Source organism: Heloderma suspectum, chromosome 1, assembly GCF_057233095.1.
Source record: "Heloderma suspectum isolate Gila_16-S chromosome 1, 16-S_ref, whole genome shotgun sequence".
NCBI classification, from domain to species: Eukaryota; Metazoa; Chordata; class Lepidosauria; order Squamata; family Helodermatidae; genus Heloderma; species Heloderma suspectum.
The window spans coordinates 332,331,812-332,346,843 of record NC_139458.1 but is presented as its reverse complement, the minus strand read 5'-3'; the positions used below and the strand labels follow the sequence as shown (position 1 = coordinate 332,346,843).

Sequence of the window (15,032 nt, the reverse complement as noted above, 5' to 3'; positions counted from 1 at the left end):
TACAGAGCAATATGTAAAACTTAGTATAGAGGAGAAATTTGTATTTAAATTCCTAATTTTAGTGCAAATTTATCTAATTTCATACTTTTGAATCAATATACAAACTGAAACTCAGTTAATCCTTTGAAATTCACAACTCTCCAAATTTTGCAGGGGAGTTCGCCAAACAAAAAAAATGCATATAAAAATGCATGTATTAGGGGAAGTGCACATAAAAATATGTATACGTGAAAAATAATGTTAAAAACACATTATATTAAGAGAACTGCTTGCAAAAAATATGTATATTAGGCAAAATTGTGTACAAGAATGCATTTGTTAGGAGAAATGTGCACAAAAATGTGCATGAATTAACATGCAAGCTTTAAACAAAATTCTCAAAGTTCAAGACAGACCAAACTTAAGATTAGAAAAATGAGAAATTAAAAGTAACTGGAATTGACAGGTTTCAGTCATGACATTAACACACTTCCATGCATTATTTCATTCTAGTCTTGCTATGGATCATATCCACACCCACCTCCCTACCTTCTTGGCTTAGTGCTTTGGTGAACAACCAGAAGCATGCAAAGCATCCTTTAGGAAAAAAAGGTTGCTTTTCTTCCAGGGCATCCTTGCACAGATCCATCAACTGCATGGATGGACAGAGAACTGGCACAGGCTGAAGCCCTGCAGAAATAGGCTGCAGAAAATAGATGTGCTACATCAGCACAACTGATCTTGGGAAGAAGAGGTATGCCATTATTCCATGTCCTATTATTAATTTCCTGCTTCTCTAATATTGCCTTGGCCCTAAAATCTTTCTGCAGCAGTGCCTGCTTTCCAATATGCAAATGTTTTTTAGAGGTAAAGGTATAAATCACTAATCTAGCATCCTTCAGTCATATCAAGCACATACAAAATTAAGAGAACAGCAGCTTATTTATACTCACTTTCCAGAACTGTTAACATTACCCATTGCAAGGTACACAACGGAGGACCTTCCACCAGCAGGCCCGAAGCAATGATGTATTACTAGGTCAACATGATCATTCAAGCAAAGCAAAGGAAGACCCTTATAAAGCACATTTCTGTTCTTAAAAGTTACGTGCGAAAGATAAGGACTCCTCCTATTTCACAATCACAATGCAACAGTGGCCAAGCCACTGATTAACCCAATTTCATTGTCTCAGCTGACAAAATAATGTTTTGGGAGCCCTTGCTGCATGTCCAAAGTCACATAGAGGGCAGGAACGTCCAGGAGAAGCCAGGAGCTGTGGTTGTGACATAATGATCTTGTTCGCATGATTGAACAGCCCACCATGGTTTATTTAAGCCACAGTGGGCTGCAGCACAGGTGGGCAGACATTTTGAATATTTGAAAATCCATCATTTGTTGTTTAACCCTCGCATAACCCATGGTCCCCAGGTTCGCCCAGCACAACAAGCCGCAGCCAAGTGTTGAACATTCAAAATGGTTGTTGGCACGTGCTGCAGTTTGATTGTGTGAACTGGCCAATTGTGTTTCATTGCAAAGTAACCCATATGGGCAGCTGCAGGATCAGTGGGCAAGCACATCACCTACATGACTTCATTTCCAGAGTGGTTTTCCTGTTAGCCTATTGTAGCAAAAACAACAAAAAGTCTGGCACCACCTTAAATATTTAACATGTTGATTATGACAAATGAATTAATTTTGTTCTCTCGGAATTCTGTTCCAAATTGTGCTTTAATATTAAGAGATATGTTGAGAGAGAGAGAGAGAAATAAAACAACACATCAACACTTCTCTTTTTTATATATATATATATATATGTGTGTGTGTGTGTTTACAACACAACACTGCAAAATCTGGAACAATTCTGAAAGCAGAAAATGAAATATCTCAAATACATACACTTAAAAAATATACGACAAGCTGCAGCTGTGTCTCTTTTTAAATACTTCTGCTGCTGTATCATTCAGTCATTTCTTAGGTATTGCTTTCTCTTAGGCTATGGAAAAAAGTTTAGTGTACCTCCTTCCTCTAACTCCATTTTTTTCCTGCAAAACCTTTTCTGCTATTACTCTCACACTACTTTTGCCACCCAGTTTTTTTAAATCTGTTTCCTCATTTCACCTTTGTCTACCTGCCTTAAGGCTGAAATATATGTAATGCAAAACACATTACTTGTTAGTTCAAAAAAAGAAAAGAAAAGCAGGTATGGAGAGATTTTTGTCAGGACCACAGCGCATGGGAGGAGAGTTTAAGTCTTTTCTCTCCTGCCATGGTCCTGACAAAAAGCTCCCCCCTCCCACTGCCCTTGGAGGGAAGCTTTTAATAGGCCCCAATTCCCCCATCTGCTGTTTATTTTTTGTTAACTGACATCATTTCAAATGACATATTTAGTGTCACATTCATTTTGGCCCCTACTGTTTGAAATTTTCTGAACATCAGTTATCCATGTCATGAACATACTGCAGCAAATCTATATTCAATACAGTGGCTATACAGAAGTCAAAACAGCAATGCTAAAATACTGGCTGCTTTATCCAAAAAAAAGGATCCTATCCTATCTTTCTTTTTACTGTGGTAATGTAAAGGATTTCCTTTCCAGTTAGCTTATCTGGATTCATGAGAATAACCATGTTGAACTTTAGGTTTTATTTTGAGGCTAGATGGTGTACACTCCAGAACAAGAGTAGGATAAAGCTCAGTCTTCTAAGAGGAGAATCTGTAGGGGCTAAAACTGACTAAGGTCTGTCCAGGGACTTCCCCCATAATTCACCAGTTTTACTTTGGCAGGAAACAAGAAAAAGTCTGAACAAGCTCCCTTCCATCTCCTAGTTAGGTTCAACTCCTAGTGTGGTGTTGTGGTCTGAGTGAGACTGATGTTCAAATCCCCATGCAGCCATGATGCCCACTGGGTGACTCTGAATTAGTCACTATTTATAAGGCTAGCCTACTGCGAAGGGTTATTGTGAGGACAGGAGGAGATGGGAGAAGAACCGTATATTCCCATCTTTAACGTTTATGTATTTATTTAGTTTAGAATATTTCTAAATGGCTTATTATTAAAAGTAAACTCTAACTGGTACTATAAAAAACATAAAGCAGCAAGATAAAAACCAGTAACACATATCAGCGACAAGAAGATACAGGGGTCGAACATCGGTCATTGGGAAAAGCCTGAGTAAAAACGTGTGACTTCAAAAGACATTGGGAACACATCACAGAGGACACTTCATGTGTGGACGAGAGAAGAGTATTCCAAAAGACAGAGTCAATAGAAGAAAATGTTTGTTTCTGGGTTCCTGCCATATGATTATCTGCAGGATGTGGTGTCACTGATACATTTTCCCCTGATGAACGCAACAATCTAGCAGGCCTATAAAGGTGGAGATAGTCCTTTAGGTACCCTGCTCCTGAGTTGTTCAAGGCTCTGTACTTTGCCAGCAAGACCTTAAAGATGGCCCAGTAGCAAATAGGCAGCCAGTACAATTCCCTCAGCCTGCGTATAATGGGTGCGTGACCCACTGACCCACTTAACAGCCATGCTGCCCAAGTTTGGCACCAGCTGCAGCTTCCAGAGCAACCTCAAGGAAAGCCCCAAAGAACAGTCATCCAATTGTGAAGTCTGAATCACAGTGGCACCTTAAGCTGAATCACAGTGGTACCTTAAGCACCTTAGTTGGACAGAAATGTAATAAATAAAATAAGCACATTGCCACAGGAAAAATAAAATAGACAGTAGGCCTCTCTAGACTTTACATTAATACTTTTATTTTTTTCAGTTTAATTTCTCACTCAGGTCCTGCCATCTTTTTGCATCTTTTAAAAAGATGCAATCTTTTTTTTTTAAGATGACAAATGGGAGGGGAAGATGGGGAAATGTGGTGCCACATGCCACTTGCCACTAGTCATGTCACAAGCAATAACTAACCAGGCCTTGTGACACTTGTGCAATCAAATAACAACCTGAATGTGCCTGAGAGGAAGAAAATCTCATGTATTTCCAGGGACAAACGATTGCTCTTCAAGTCCATTTTAGCTGATATAGAGTAATTAAATAGTAACAATGACACTGGGAAAGTAGAATGCATATTAGGACAATACCTTTATTGGAAAGGAAGTACCCCCTCAACTGAAGCAAGTATTTTGATGGAGGGTGCACAAAATGTCATTTCTACATGTTCTGAAAAGGACCTAAGAGACTTTGCTGAAAAGCTGCAGCTTACCTTTCTCGGGGAACAGCAAACCAGTACTCGGGTTGCTTTCTTCTTTTTCCATATTGCTGAGCCATTGTGGTGCTTTGGGAAGTGAATGACTTCCTCATAGGCTTGCCCACTTTGATGCACAGAAACATTGGCGGTGTCTTGCTTTTCTCCTCTTTTGAAGGGAGCATATCTGAATCCAAGAGACCACAGAGTTACAGCATAGCAAATGCAGCATATTAGCCAGTGGCACAGTTTAACCTTCGTCAAGAAATGACCACTCAGAAATGCCAAATACAGTCTTGAATTTAATACATTTTATTGATTTACTATAAATACTTCTATACTGCATCAATAAAAAATTCCAGGGCAGTTTATGTAAAGGAAAATGCAAAGAAAATATAAAAACTACACGCTATACACTCCCTCCAAAACTGGTCTTAGGGAATAATTGAAATTAACTGCTTTGGTAAAACACAGACATAGACACAAAACCTAGTATATTATTCGCCTGGGTATTCTGACCTGAAGAAAAAGCAGATCAAGTGGACTTTAACATGGGCCCTGCAATCAGGACAATTTCAGTTGTCTGGCATGTTACCACATTTGAACTATATTCAAGTCATAGGGGGAAAAATAACACATAATAGTCCTTATATCTGGAAACACCAGCAAGCGCAGCAAGAAAATGACTAGAACTAAGTACAGGCACACTGGCACATTCACATGGAATTAGGGATGTACGGATTTTGTAAAATTCGTTCTGTCTGCATTTTTGCAGATTGTCAGGTGCCTTTCATTCCATCGTCCACTCAATGGCGAAAGTGGATTTTTTCCAGTTTCTGCGATAGTTTGGCCGACCTCTCCCAGGAGCCTTGAGGTTGAGACATAAGGCAGGAGCAGGAGCGGCCAGGCAGGCAGGAGCGGCAGCCAGCTGTCTTGGCTGGCCAGACAGTTGGCCAGCCAAGCAGGGAGGGAGAGTGGGTGGCTGGTGGCAGTGGCCAGAAGTGAGACGGTGGCGGTGGCAACAGCGCTGTGGCCTCGCTTGAGGTGGCAACGTGCCTTGGCCCAGGCCTGCTCAAGAATAATTTAAGTCTCAAAGTGAAGTGACATTTACTTTGTGGTACCTGAACATCTAGGAGACACTGTCATTAACAATGATGGCTAGAGTTAAGTTTAGGAAAAACATCCTTCTGTGCATACACAACCCTTTCTCTCCATATTGTAGGGATGCTGCATTGATTCTCCCTTAGCCTCAATGATAATCACTCTGTAGTAGAGCACATGTTTTACAAAGTATAAAGGAACCCAGGCTCAATTGCAGGTGATTCCACTTACAAGGAAGGTGGGCAGAAGGACAGAATTATATTGTTAAAATATCTATCATAAGGACATAGAAAGCTAACTTATACGGAGTCAGAACATTGGTCCATCTAGCCCAGTATTGCCAACACTGAATGGCAGTGGTTCTCCAGAGTTTCAGGCAGGTATTTTTCCAGCCCTACCTGGATATGCTGGGGATCGAACCTGGGACCTTCTCCATACAAAGCATGTCCTTTGGTAAATCTATGGCAAGCAGGCCTACCTTCAATGGGCACTTGGATTCTCTGCAGCAGCCACAGTCTAATTTCAGACTTATTGTCTAGATGCGATGCCAATGAGGAGGCTATTAATCCATCACCGTCTTTTTTCTCTGTTCCTGCTGCTGAGTCAGCTTCTGGCAATGGCCCTTTCCTTTCAATAGAACACGAATCAGGTCCTGCCCTTTTGCCTGCAGGTACTTCAGTGGCTTGCGAATGTGAAGAGCTAAGTGTGAGGTCTATGCCCACTGGTACATTGTTTCCCTCTTTCTTGAGTTCAGCTTTACACAAGTCATCAGTGGATGCTGGCTCATCCTTATCTTCATTGAGGTAAAATTCAATAAGCTTGTCTTTATTCAGCTCCTTGTTTGCATCCAGAGTCATCTCTACCTTATTCGTTGGAGAACTACCACCCTTGTTCATTTCAGGCACCACATCTAGCTTCTCACTGGACTCTAGATCAAGGACATCTTTAGGGACCTCACACTTTGGCCCTGATGAATCCGACACTGATTGCTTACAATTTTCTTTATTTGTTGCTCGCAACCGAATTTCCTCTCTTATTTTACAGTCCTTGGGATCATCTACTATTCCTGCATCTCCACAGTCTCCTCTGCTACTAGTCTGTGTTGAAGTCTCTTCTAGTTCGATAAAGCCATCCTCTTCCAAAAGGGAATTGTCCTTGGTTAGGTCCAGAGTAACGCTCTCTACAGAACGTTCTGTAGTATAAATATCCAAAGCCACCCTTTTCGAAGACTCAGGAATAATGGAGTCCCTGGGTGTATCCACTGACCTAGATGTCACTGGGGAAGAACTTTCAGAAGGTTTAACGATTTCAAAATCTGTCCCCTTCTCCTCCTCTGGTGGTTTTATCAGTCTGGAATTCAATGTAACAAAGTTGTCTACTTTCTGCTGCTTCTTCTCCTTATTCATGGATTTAAATTTGCTGAAAGGGTTGATGTCCTTCTCGGAAGCAAGGTCTTCCCACTCACCAGGCCTGTACAGAGGACAAAGATCCTTTGGAATGTCGCTGTCAGGAAAGATGGTGGTTGTATATGGAGTGTTAAAAACAGAACAAAAGGAAAACAAAAGGAAAACTCAACAAATATTTAAATAAATAAAACAACAAATGGCAAAAAAGAAATCGTCAACTAAAATGCACCAAAACAACTCTGAAATAATATGAACTAAACCAATAGTGTCCTTCCAAATAAAATGCAAGCTAACTGAAATAAAGTAATTATAAAAGTGAAAGAACCAATATAACCAAATACTTGTATTTTGAAGTGCATGAAGTGGAAGTGGAGAAATGGATGCATTCTTAGGTATCCCATAGGTATTTTTATGGGTGAGGGGATGAAAGACAAGAACCAGTCTGGGTCTTATGCTACAACAAAAGGAGCAACAGAATGACCATGTACTGTATAATTTCTTTGTCTGTAATGGTCTCCAGGCCAGTTAGAGCAAACAAATCCCATCTCATCAGAATTGCCTTTTAGTTATTAGTTCAAGACACTAAAAGGTCCAGAATTAAATCATTCCAGGCTTTCAAAATCATGATTCAACTCAAAATCATGAGATGGAATCAGAAACCATGAAATCCTGTTACCTGGAGGGCTCTTAACATTTGCCTTCCCAAAGCATGCTCTCAAATTTTTCTCTGTAATCATGAATACTTTAAAAAGAAAAAAAGCTGAGTTTCAGGCCAGCAAGCTAGCCCAACTTGCTCCTATCAAATAAACCAGGGGGTGTTGAACCTCAGGCCCAAGGGGCAAATCTGAGTCACCTGGGGTCCCAAATCTGGCCCTTCAGGGTTTCCTAGATGGCCACACCCCCTTTCCCACTCCCCCCACCCTGACCATTCTGTGATTTCCCAGCTTCTGCGCATTTTCCCCCATTCTAAACATTGAAATGCCTCTCCTTAAAGCTCAGCCACCGGCTGTAAGAAGTGTAAGCTAAAATGTGCTTGTATTTTTGGTATTCTGGCCTTACCTCCTTTGCCTTCAGCCTGCCCACCACTAGAATGTGGCTCCCGAGAGCTTCTCCAAAACTGAATGTTGCCCTCAGGCTGAAAGAAGCCCCTGAAATAAACTGAAGCCTTCTCATATCCATTACCCACGTTTTATCTTCTAGCTCACAAAGATTAATAATGAAAGAACTTCAAGCAACAGGGAGAATCTCAGTATTCGTAAACGGCTTCTACGACTGCCACGCTTGTCGGTAAATGTTCTAAGAAGCATGAGCACCCCTTTGTTATTACCAGCATGTTCCTTCCAAGTGGCTAAATGTAGTATGCAATTGCAGCCCTGCCCTGCTCCCCAACACTTGGCCCCAATACTGAGAAAGGCCTAGACAAGTTGGCAATCCTGAAATCTTGCACTAGCTTTTGGGACTAACAAAATAACAAGCTTAATAAGATGACTGATAACCCTGATTACTTCCTTATTTCCTTATGCTAAAGCTTTAGGGCACAAACCTATGCGTGTTTAAACAGAAAAAGTCCTACAATTCCCATGGCTGGCTGGGGCAAGCTGGGAGTTGTAGGACATTTTTCTGTCGAAACATGCATGTGTTTGCTCCACAAGTAAATTAAAACATAAATAAATGGGAAGTTCTGCTAGTTCAAACTTAGGAGTTCATACACCAAAAGGATTACTGAAAGCACAACACACCGAAAGGGGCCAGGGATGGGGGGAAACAACCAGTCTAAAACAGTATAGAATTCTTTATATAACTTTAAGACTAATCTACCTGAAGAACACAGACAGGAAACCCTATTTAAAGAGCAAATCATATTTTTGGATTACAAACCCATTTTGTTCTTGTATTACAAGCCATAACTTTGTTCTAGATACCTCGTTTTGGCTTATCAGTGCAGTTTCAATAAAGCAACAGTGGGACATTATTCATAAATAAATGCACAGGAAGAGATCCAAGGCCATCAAGCTTAACCTCAGAGAAGATGTTCCTTCATATATCTACTCCCCTACAGATTAGTCTACATCATTCAGTTACGCCAATATAATCTGGAGCTCACACAGTGGAGGCTGGTGGCTGATTTTGGTGGGGCTGTGCATCCATTCTGGGTTTCAGTCAGAACCAGCCAGAACTCTAAAGGAGCTATCCAAGGGGCTGGAATCCTAACCCTCAAAACAGCTTAAGCACCTTGGATAGCTCCTTTAGAGGTTCTGGCTGGTTCTGACTGAAACCAAGGATGGATTCACGGCCCCACCAAAATCAGAGCCACCAGCCTCTACTGAGCTCACACCACTGAAATCTGTAATCATCCCCCTTTAATTAATTATGCGAGGCACTGTCCTGAAAAACACATTCGAATGCAGAAAGTAGCCCATTCCCCCATTTCACAGTTCCCTTCTCCCACTCCCAACTTTTTCACTGACTCTCTCTTTGTGCCTCTTGAGCACAATTTTCATATCATTTTGGTGAGGTGAAGAAGTTCTCATACAGTCATTTGGGCCTCCTTGTTTTTGTGCGGTGAAATGCTTGTGTGAAACAGTACCCTCAAACAACATTCAAGTTGCCATGTCAGAAAACTAAAAATGTGTAACTTGAATTTATGAGGGCAACTTTTCACATTGAATAAGAACAGGTTGGCAACGGCACTTTATACAAGCTTCACCATCTGAAAAAAAATGTGTTATCTGAGCCTAGGTGAGCATCGTAATTCCTAAAGAATACACCACTATTTTGCTTATCTTCCTTCTTTTCTTGTTAGCTGCTGTCCTGCTTCTCAAGTTCATTAAGGGTTTGGTTTTTTTTCATTTTCCAGCTGCTTGTCCTCCATATCCCACTGATAATGTTAAAATCTGATAAACAAAGAAGACTTCTTACGATGGCAGAGCATCTTTGATCTTCATGTGAGAGATATCATTGTAGAGCGCAATCGAAACCACCTCCTCCATGGGACAAATGAGCCCGTACTCTTCGCAGCCATTCTCAATTACCAGTGGGTCTGACTTGTGGGGGTCAAACATGATGTTGTTGGGAGTAATTAACATTACTCCTCCTACTACACCCTTGAAATAAAAATGGGCATTTAACACTCATGACACGTTCACAGAACATCCTTAGGTCTATTGTCCCTTATGTTCCCTCCCCTAGTTTTTCAAAACTCCCTCCCTCCTCCAATGGAATCATGTTTTCTACCAAACTGCTAATTGTGAGCAGACAACACCCTACTGAAATCAAGGACAGATAAAGATTCCAGGTGTTCAAAACACATCTATCTTTAGCAGACAAGGCCAGAATTATAAAAAGGGATCAAGGTATTTAAATTTAATCCTTGGCTGCAATGCAATGGGAGCTACAGATTGTTAATTAACTAGAGTCAAAATATTATGAAGATTCAAGAACAAGCAGCCCCACGTCTCATAATAGCAGGACTTCAGTTCTTAGGCTGCGAATTCCCAATAAGAAACTTAAATGGTATTAAATTTCCAATAAGAAACTATTACAGAGAACTAACAGGGGAAAAGGTAAGTGTTCCATTTAAATGGCTCTACGTGTTAACGCTATTCATGTAGTACATAGCTAAGGCCTTTTTACTCTGATGTAAGCACTCTTAGAGCTTACCTACATGTTATACGCACATTTGTGGAAGAAAAGTCCAACTCACATTTGGAACCCTGAAAGGGGAAAGTGACTGGAGGGGGGGCTGAGTAGAGACAGTTAAGCATTCCCACCCCTCTCCATGAGGCTTTTTCATTCCCAGTCACCTTCTGATGGAGATTCTTTTCACTAGCAAAAACTTGGGTTACATGTATCTGCAAATAATGTGTGGTTCAACCCTTAACTTGTGATACTAACTATGCTAAATGCTTGCTACAGAATCTTAAGCACTTGCAAGCTCAAGCTTAATTGACAAAGCAGTTTTGATTTAGGTAGCCATTCCTTGGTCAGCCATTCCACTAAGGAAGGTTAGTTTTTTGAGGCAGACGAGGTCAACAGAAGACCTGGAATGTGAGTTTTCTGTAACGGTGGAATTCATAAAATCAGTTGATATGTTAGGTCCAGCACAGAAAACAATTGGTGGCATGAATAACAACCCATTCAGTTAAAGTGGGCCAATATAACTTGTGATCTATAAAGCCAAACACAGCCCACCTTAGACTGCAGTGTGTGCGCGCGTGTGTGTGAGAGACAGAGACAGAGAAAAAAGGGGGGGGGAGGGGAGGAGAGAGAAGTACTCAGCAGATCATAAAACCTGCTTTGTGGCTTGCATTCATCTTGGTGGATCAAAAGCTTTTGCATGCCTGAATTAATGGTTCAGAATGTGAACTCTGATTCAATCAAATCTATCCCCTCTGCAATGGTTATTTCTGGCTGATCGGTTTTTCACAAAACACTTGCTTACCTTGTTTCAGGTAACACCTTTATCAATGTTCTCAAAACAAGAACACTGTACATCAATGCTAGTTAATTGAGAAACTTGTAAGACAGCTCATGAAAAACTATCACTTGATATGGTTACTATGGTAATCCTTTGAATCGACTAATAGAATTATTTGAATGCCTGTTAAAGGTATGATCATCTTTACTGTCTAGTAATAACAATTCCACATGAGTACACCTGACAGCACTCTAGATGGCCATTTGCCTATAACAGGGATAGGGAATATGTGGCCCTCCAGATGTTGTCAGACTACAATTCCTAACAGCCCTAGCCAGCATAGTCTATGATGGGAATTGCAGCCAACAATATCTGGATGGCCAGACGTTCCCCATCCCCATCTATGAAACAAACCTCTTGCAAAAGAAACTAGCAAATTCCTCTACCTTGCCGTCTGTGAAGTATCGGCAATTCATTTTTAAAAACTTGACAACAATTGGCTCATCTTCCTCTGAGGTGGATGACAGGACTCTTTGGAGCGGTCTGCAAGCTCTTCTTGCTAAGTCAGCATCCTGGAAAATGGAAAACTACTTTTTAAAAAATAACTGGCTTGGTTCCTAAGGTGCTCTTCCATTAGATTTCTACCTCAATCTGCTGCTGCCACTACATATCCCACACCATTCCAAAGGGCTCCACACTCCAAGGAGGAGATTTTTGGGTGGTGCAGAAGGCTGCAGAGATAAAAGAGTGTGGTTGGAATGCAATTCCATGAATGCAATTCTCTTCCCTTCACAGAAGGGACGTCAGGATCCAATCCAGTACAAACAGTAAGCCTTTGTGTTATATTTGTATTTTGTATCTCCTTTGTAGAAAGCCTTCAGAAAGCTATACAGATCTCATCTTCTGCTCACTGAAGACATCTGCGTAACTTCAAAGCTTGCATACAGGCACCAAAAGAAATAAGCTAATTTCAGGATATTGGTGTAATATGCAGTTACGGCAGAGCTTCTTATGCTAACATGACCTTTAGAGAACTTTAGGCAGACTAAAATTATAATACATTCATATACACATACATACAGAAAAGTTACTGCAGCATGCCTTTTTTCTTTCACTTCTTGGTAACGTCAGAAGACCAAGGCCATGCAAAAGCCACACCAAGGCTATTTTTTATGCCAGCACTCCTCCTCCTGAGAATTGTTACAATGCTGGTGTGGCTTATTATTATTATTATTATTATTATTGCTGCTGCTGCTGCTGCTGCTGCAGCTTGTGGCCCTGCAGATGTTTTGCCCTACAACTCCCATCAGCCCTAGACAGCACATCCAATGGTGACTGATGATGGGAGCTATAAGCCAAAACATCTGCACAGCCACAAGTTGTCCACCCCTGATTTAGCCATAATCCTTACAACAACCCCTATAAAGTCAGTCAGTATCTTTATTCCCCTTTTTGCGGGTGTGGGAATTAACTGGGAACTAAGGCTAAAAGGGAGTGGCTTGCCTAAGGCCACTTAGGGAGCTCATGGCAGAGGCAAGATTCAAAACAGGACCTTCCTGATTCACATCTTGGTCTCTAAGCCACTACGCTACACTAGCCTATCGTGGACTCATGACTTTAGATTTCTGATGTTACGAAGAAATGCAAGAAGGAGACACACTATAGCAGCTCCCATGCTACACAAGGGCCCTGTCTAGGAGGGATTCCCAGAACTGGGCTTATTTCTCGCATAGCTACTTTACATGTTATGGAGGTCACATGGAAAGGGACGTTAAAAATGGCTACCAGACTTTGAGCCATTTGTGTGCCACAGCTCCTTGTCCAGGCCAGGTGATATTCCCAAGGCTTCAAAATGTCCCATTTTTGATCCTTTGTAGCTGGGTGGTCAACAGTCCAAGCACCAAGCCGCTAGAAGCAAACAGTTCAACACAGGGCAACAGTTGTAGAGCAAGCATCACGTGTCTCTCATAACATGTAAACCAGCCCCCATCTTTATTGTAAATTTATTAAGCAATTCCACTGTTTTTAGGAAACCAAAAACTGCAGTGTCAAAGGTAGTTTATGTACTTATTCATTTTTAGTGAATAACTCAGACTCAACATGTATGGCATGTTTTCAACAAAAACAACAATGAAGAGTGTTGTGCTACCTTAAAGACTAACAAGTTTGTTATGGCATAAGCTTTCATGGACCAGATCTTACTTCCACAAAGGTATATACCATAATAAGTTTGTTATTTAAGGTGTTACATGGCTCTCTCTAATTTTTGCAGCAAAAAACTACAACTAACACAGCTACCCCTCTAGAAATCTTACCGGAAGTTTATCATATTCTGCATCTGATGATGAAGGTGAAACAGCAGCACCAGGACTTGAGGAAGCTAGCTTCACTGTGGTAGAAAGGGGCTCAGTATCCGGCACATACAGAACCTGGGCCAATCAAACCAGAACAGAAAAAGAATGTTTAAAACTATAAACATTGTTTTATTTATTATTATCATGTATATACCACTTTATTGCTAAAAAGCCATCAATGGCTTTGAGATGTATCAAAAAACACTATGAAGACAACTGCTACATAGGGTGTTACCCTACAGCACCAAGCTATAAAAATACACAACTGATAATGTTGTGGATTCTGTCTCTGTCTTTCTCATTGCAGTATGTATACTATTATCACTTCTAGCAAAGACAGATGTGTAAGCCATTTCTGAAAGCGTGAGAACTTCCCACCACAAAAAACAAACAAATGGCTGACATTGGGTGCTTCCAGACAGAAGTACTGGTGGGAAAACATGGGACAGTTATGAGCAAAAAACAATGCCGTCTAGAGCTCTCTAAAATTCCATGAATGAGGCAGAATAATTGCAGAATAAAAGTCTCATCTGGAAGCACCCTGACAGAACTAACTAGCAAAGTAATTTATGCACCCAGTTAGACGTGCTTAAGCAACAGAAAAGCAACAAGGACATCCTATACATGTCTACTCAGAAGGAAGTCCCATTAATTTCAATAGGGCTTACTCCCATATTGGTGGATATAGGATTAAACTCTCAACCACACATAACTGAGCACAGGATTTCAGCCTAGTGCAGAAAGAAGTTATTACAGGTCTCCCTGCATCAATACACCTAATTCCTAACAAGGCTCTTCTGCCCAAAGATCATGTGAACATTTTAGAGCTACATGTATTAGATGCTTCAGAGTTAAAAACCTGTAACAGAACACAGCACAATATTTTGTCTGGAGCTATACAATCTGCATTATCTAAATAGTCAAGCATTTTTCCATGACAATAAGTTGGTAGGGGGATCTACATTACAGGTTAGATCTCGACTTAGTCATACTTGGAGCAGGCCCACTGAAATGCATGGAACTTAAGCCACTCATGTGTAATTTAAGTCAACTGATTCCAATGGGTCTACCCTAAGTATGACTAAGTCCAACCCTAAAAATATAAACCACATATTTCTTTTTAAACATGGAGCTTTCAAAGGGCAATTTCCCCCCTCCATGATTCTCCCTGTTATGCCATACAGTGCCTAAACTCTGTTTTTATGTTTGACAATATGTAAGTGCATTGGCAGAATAAGTAGGTTTTTTTAAAGAGCTAGACATAAATAATGTGTATAGCTTGCCAAGCCTTATAGGGCTTACAGGGATACTTTCTTACTGCTGATAGCTTACAAATCCTGACAGAAACTATGTGACCAAAAGCAAACCACAGAAATACTAAATGACATGGAAATCAAGTTTTTGACGTTAGGTAGTCATGGTAGTGTCTACTGCGAAAGATCTCTTAAACCAGATGAAGACCTTTTAATTTGCCCTGTGCCTTCAAGCACACCATCTAGCTAGTTTTCACCAACTTTATATGGATTTTATTGGCTCTGCTCCTCTTTTTTTAAATGGTTCTGTTAGTTAATTTTG

At 40.7% G+C, this 15,032-nt stretch overlaps 1 protein-coding gene across 8 annotated transcripts in view; it reads right to left on the bottom strand.

The window, feature by feature from the left end:
- NCOA7 (nuclear receptor coactivator 7) overlaps nt 1–15,032 on the bottom strand; it is a 96,630-nt gene that overhangs the window by 24,784 nt on the left and 56,814 nt on the right. For 6 of the 8 annotated variants that reach the window (XR_014786677.1, XR_014786676.1, XM_084827463.1 and 3 more), the window contains exons 6-10: nt 13,419–13,532; nt 11,550–11,675; nt 9,606–9,790; nt 5,759–6,783; nt 4,198–4,366 (exon numbers count right to left, since the gene is read on the bottom strand). Coding sequence is in view for 6 of the 8 variants with exons in the window: in XM_084827463.1 (XP_084683589.1) it covers nt 4,198–4,366; nt 5,759–6,783; nt 9,606–9,790; nt 11,550–11,675; nt 13,419–13,532 (1,619 nt within the window). In the remaining 2 variants the exon portion in view is untranslated. The remainder of the gene's footprint in view (nt 1–4,197; nt 4,367–5,758; nt 6,784–9,605; nt 9,791–11,549; nt 11,676–13,418; nt 13,533–15,032) is intronic. The other 2 variants (XM_084827464.1, XM_084827461.1) reach the window with 1 other exon arrangement.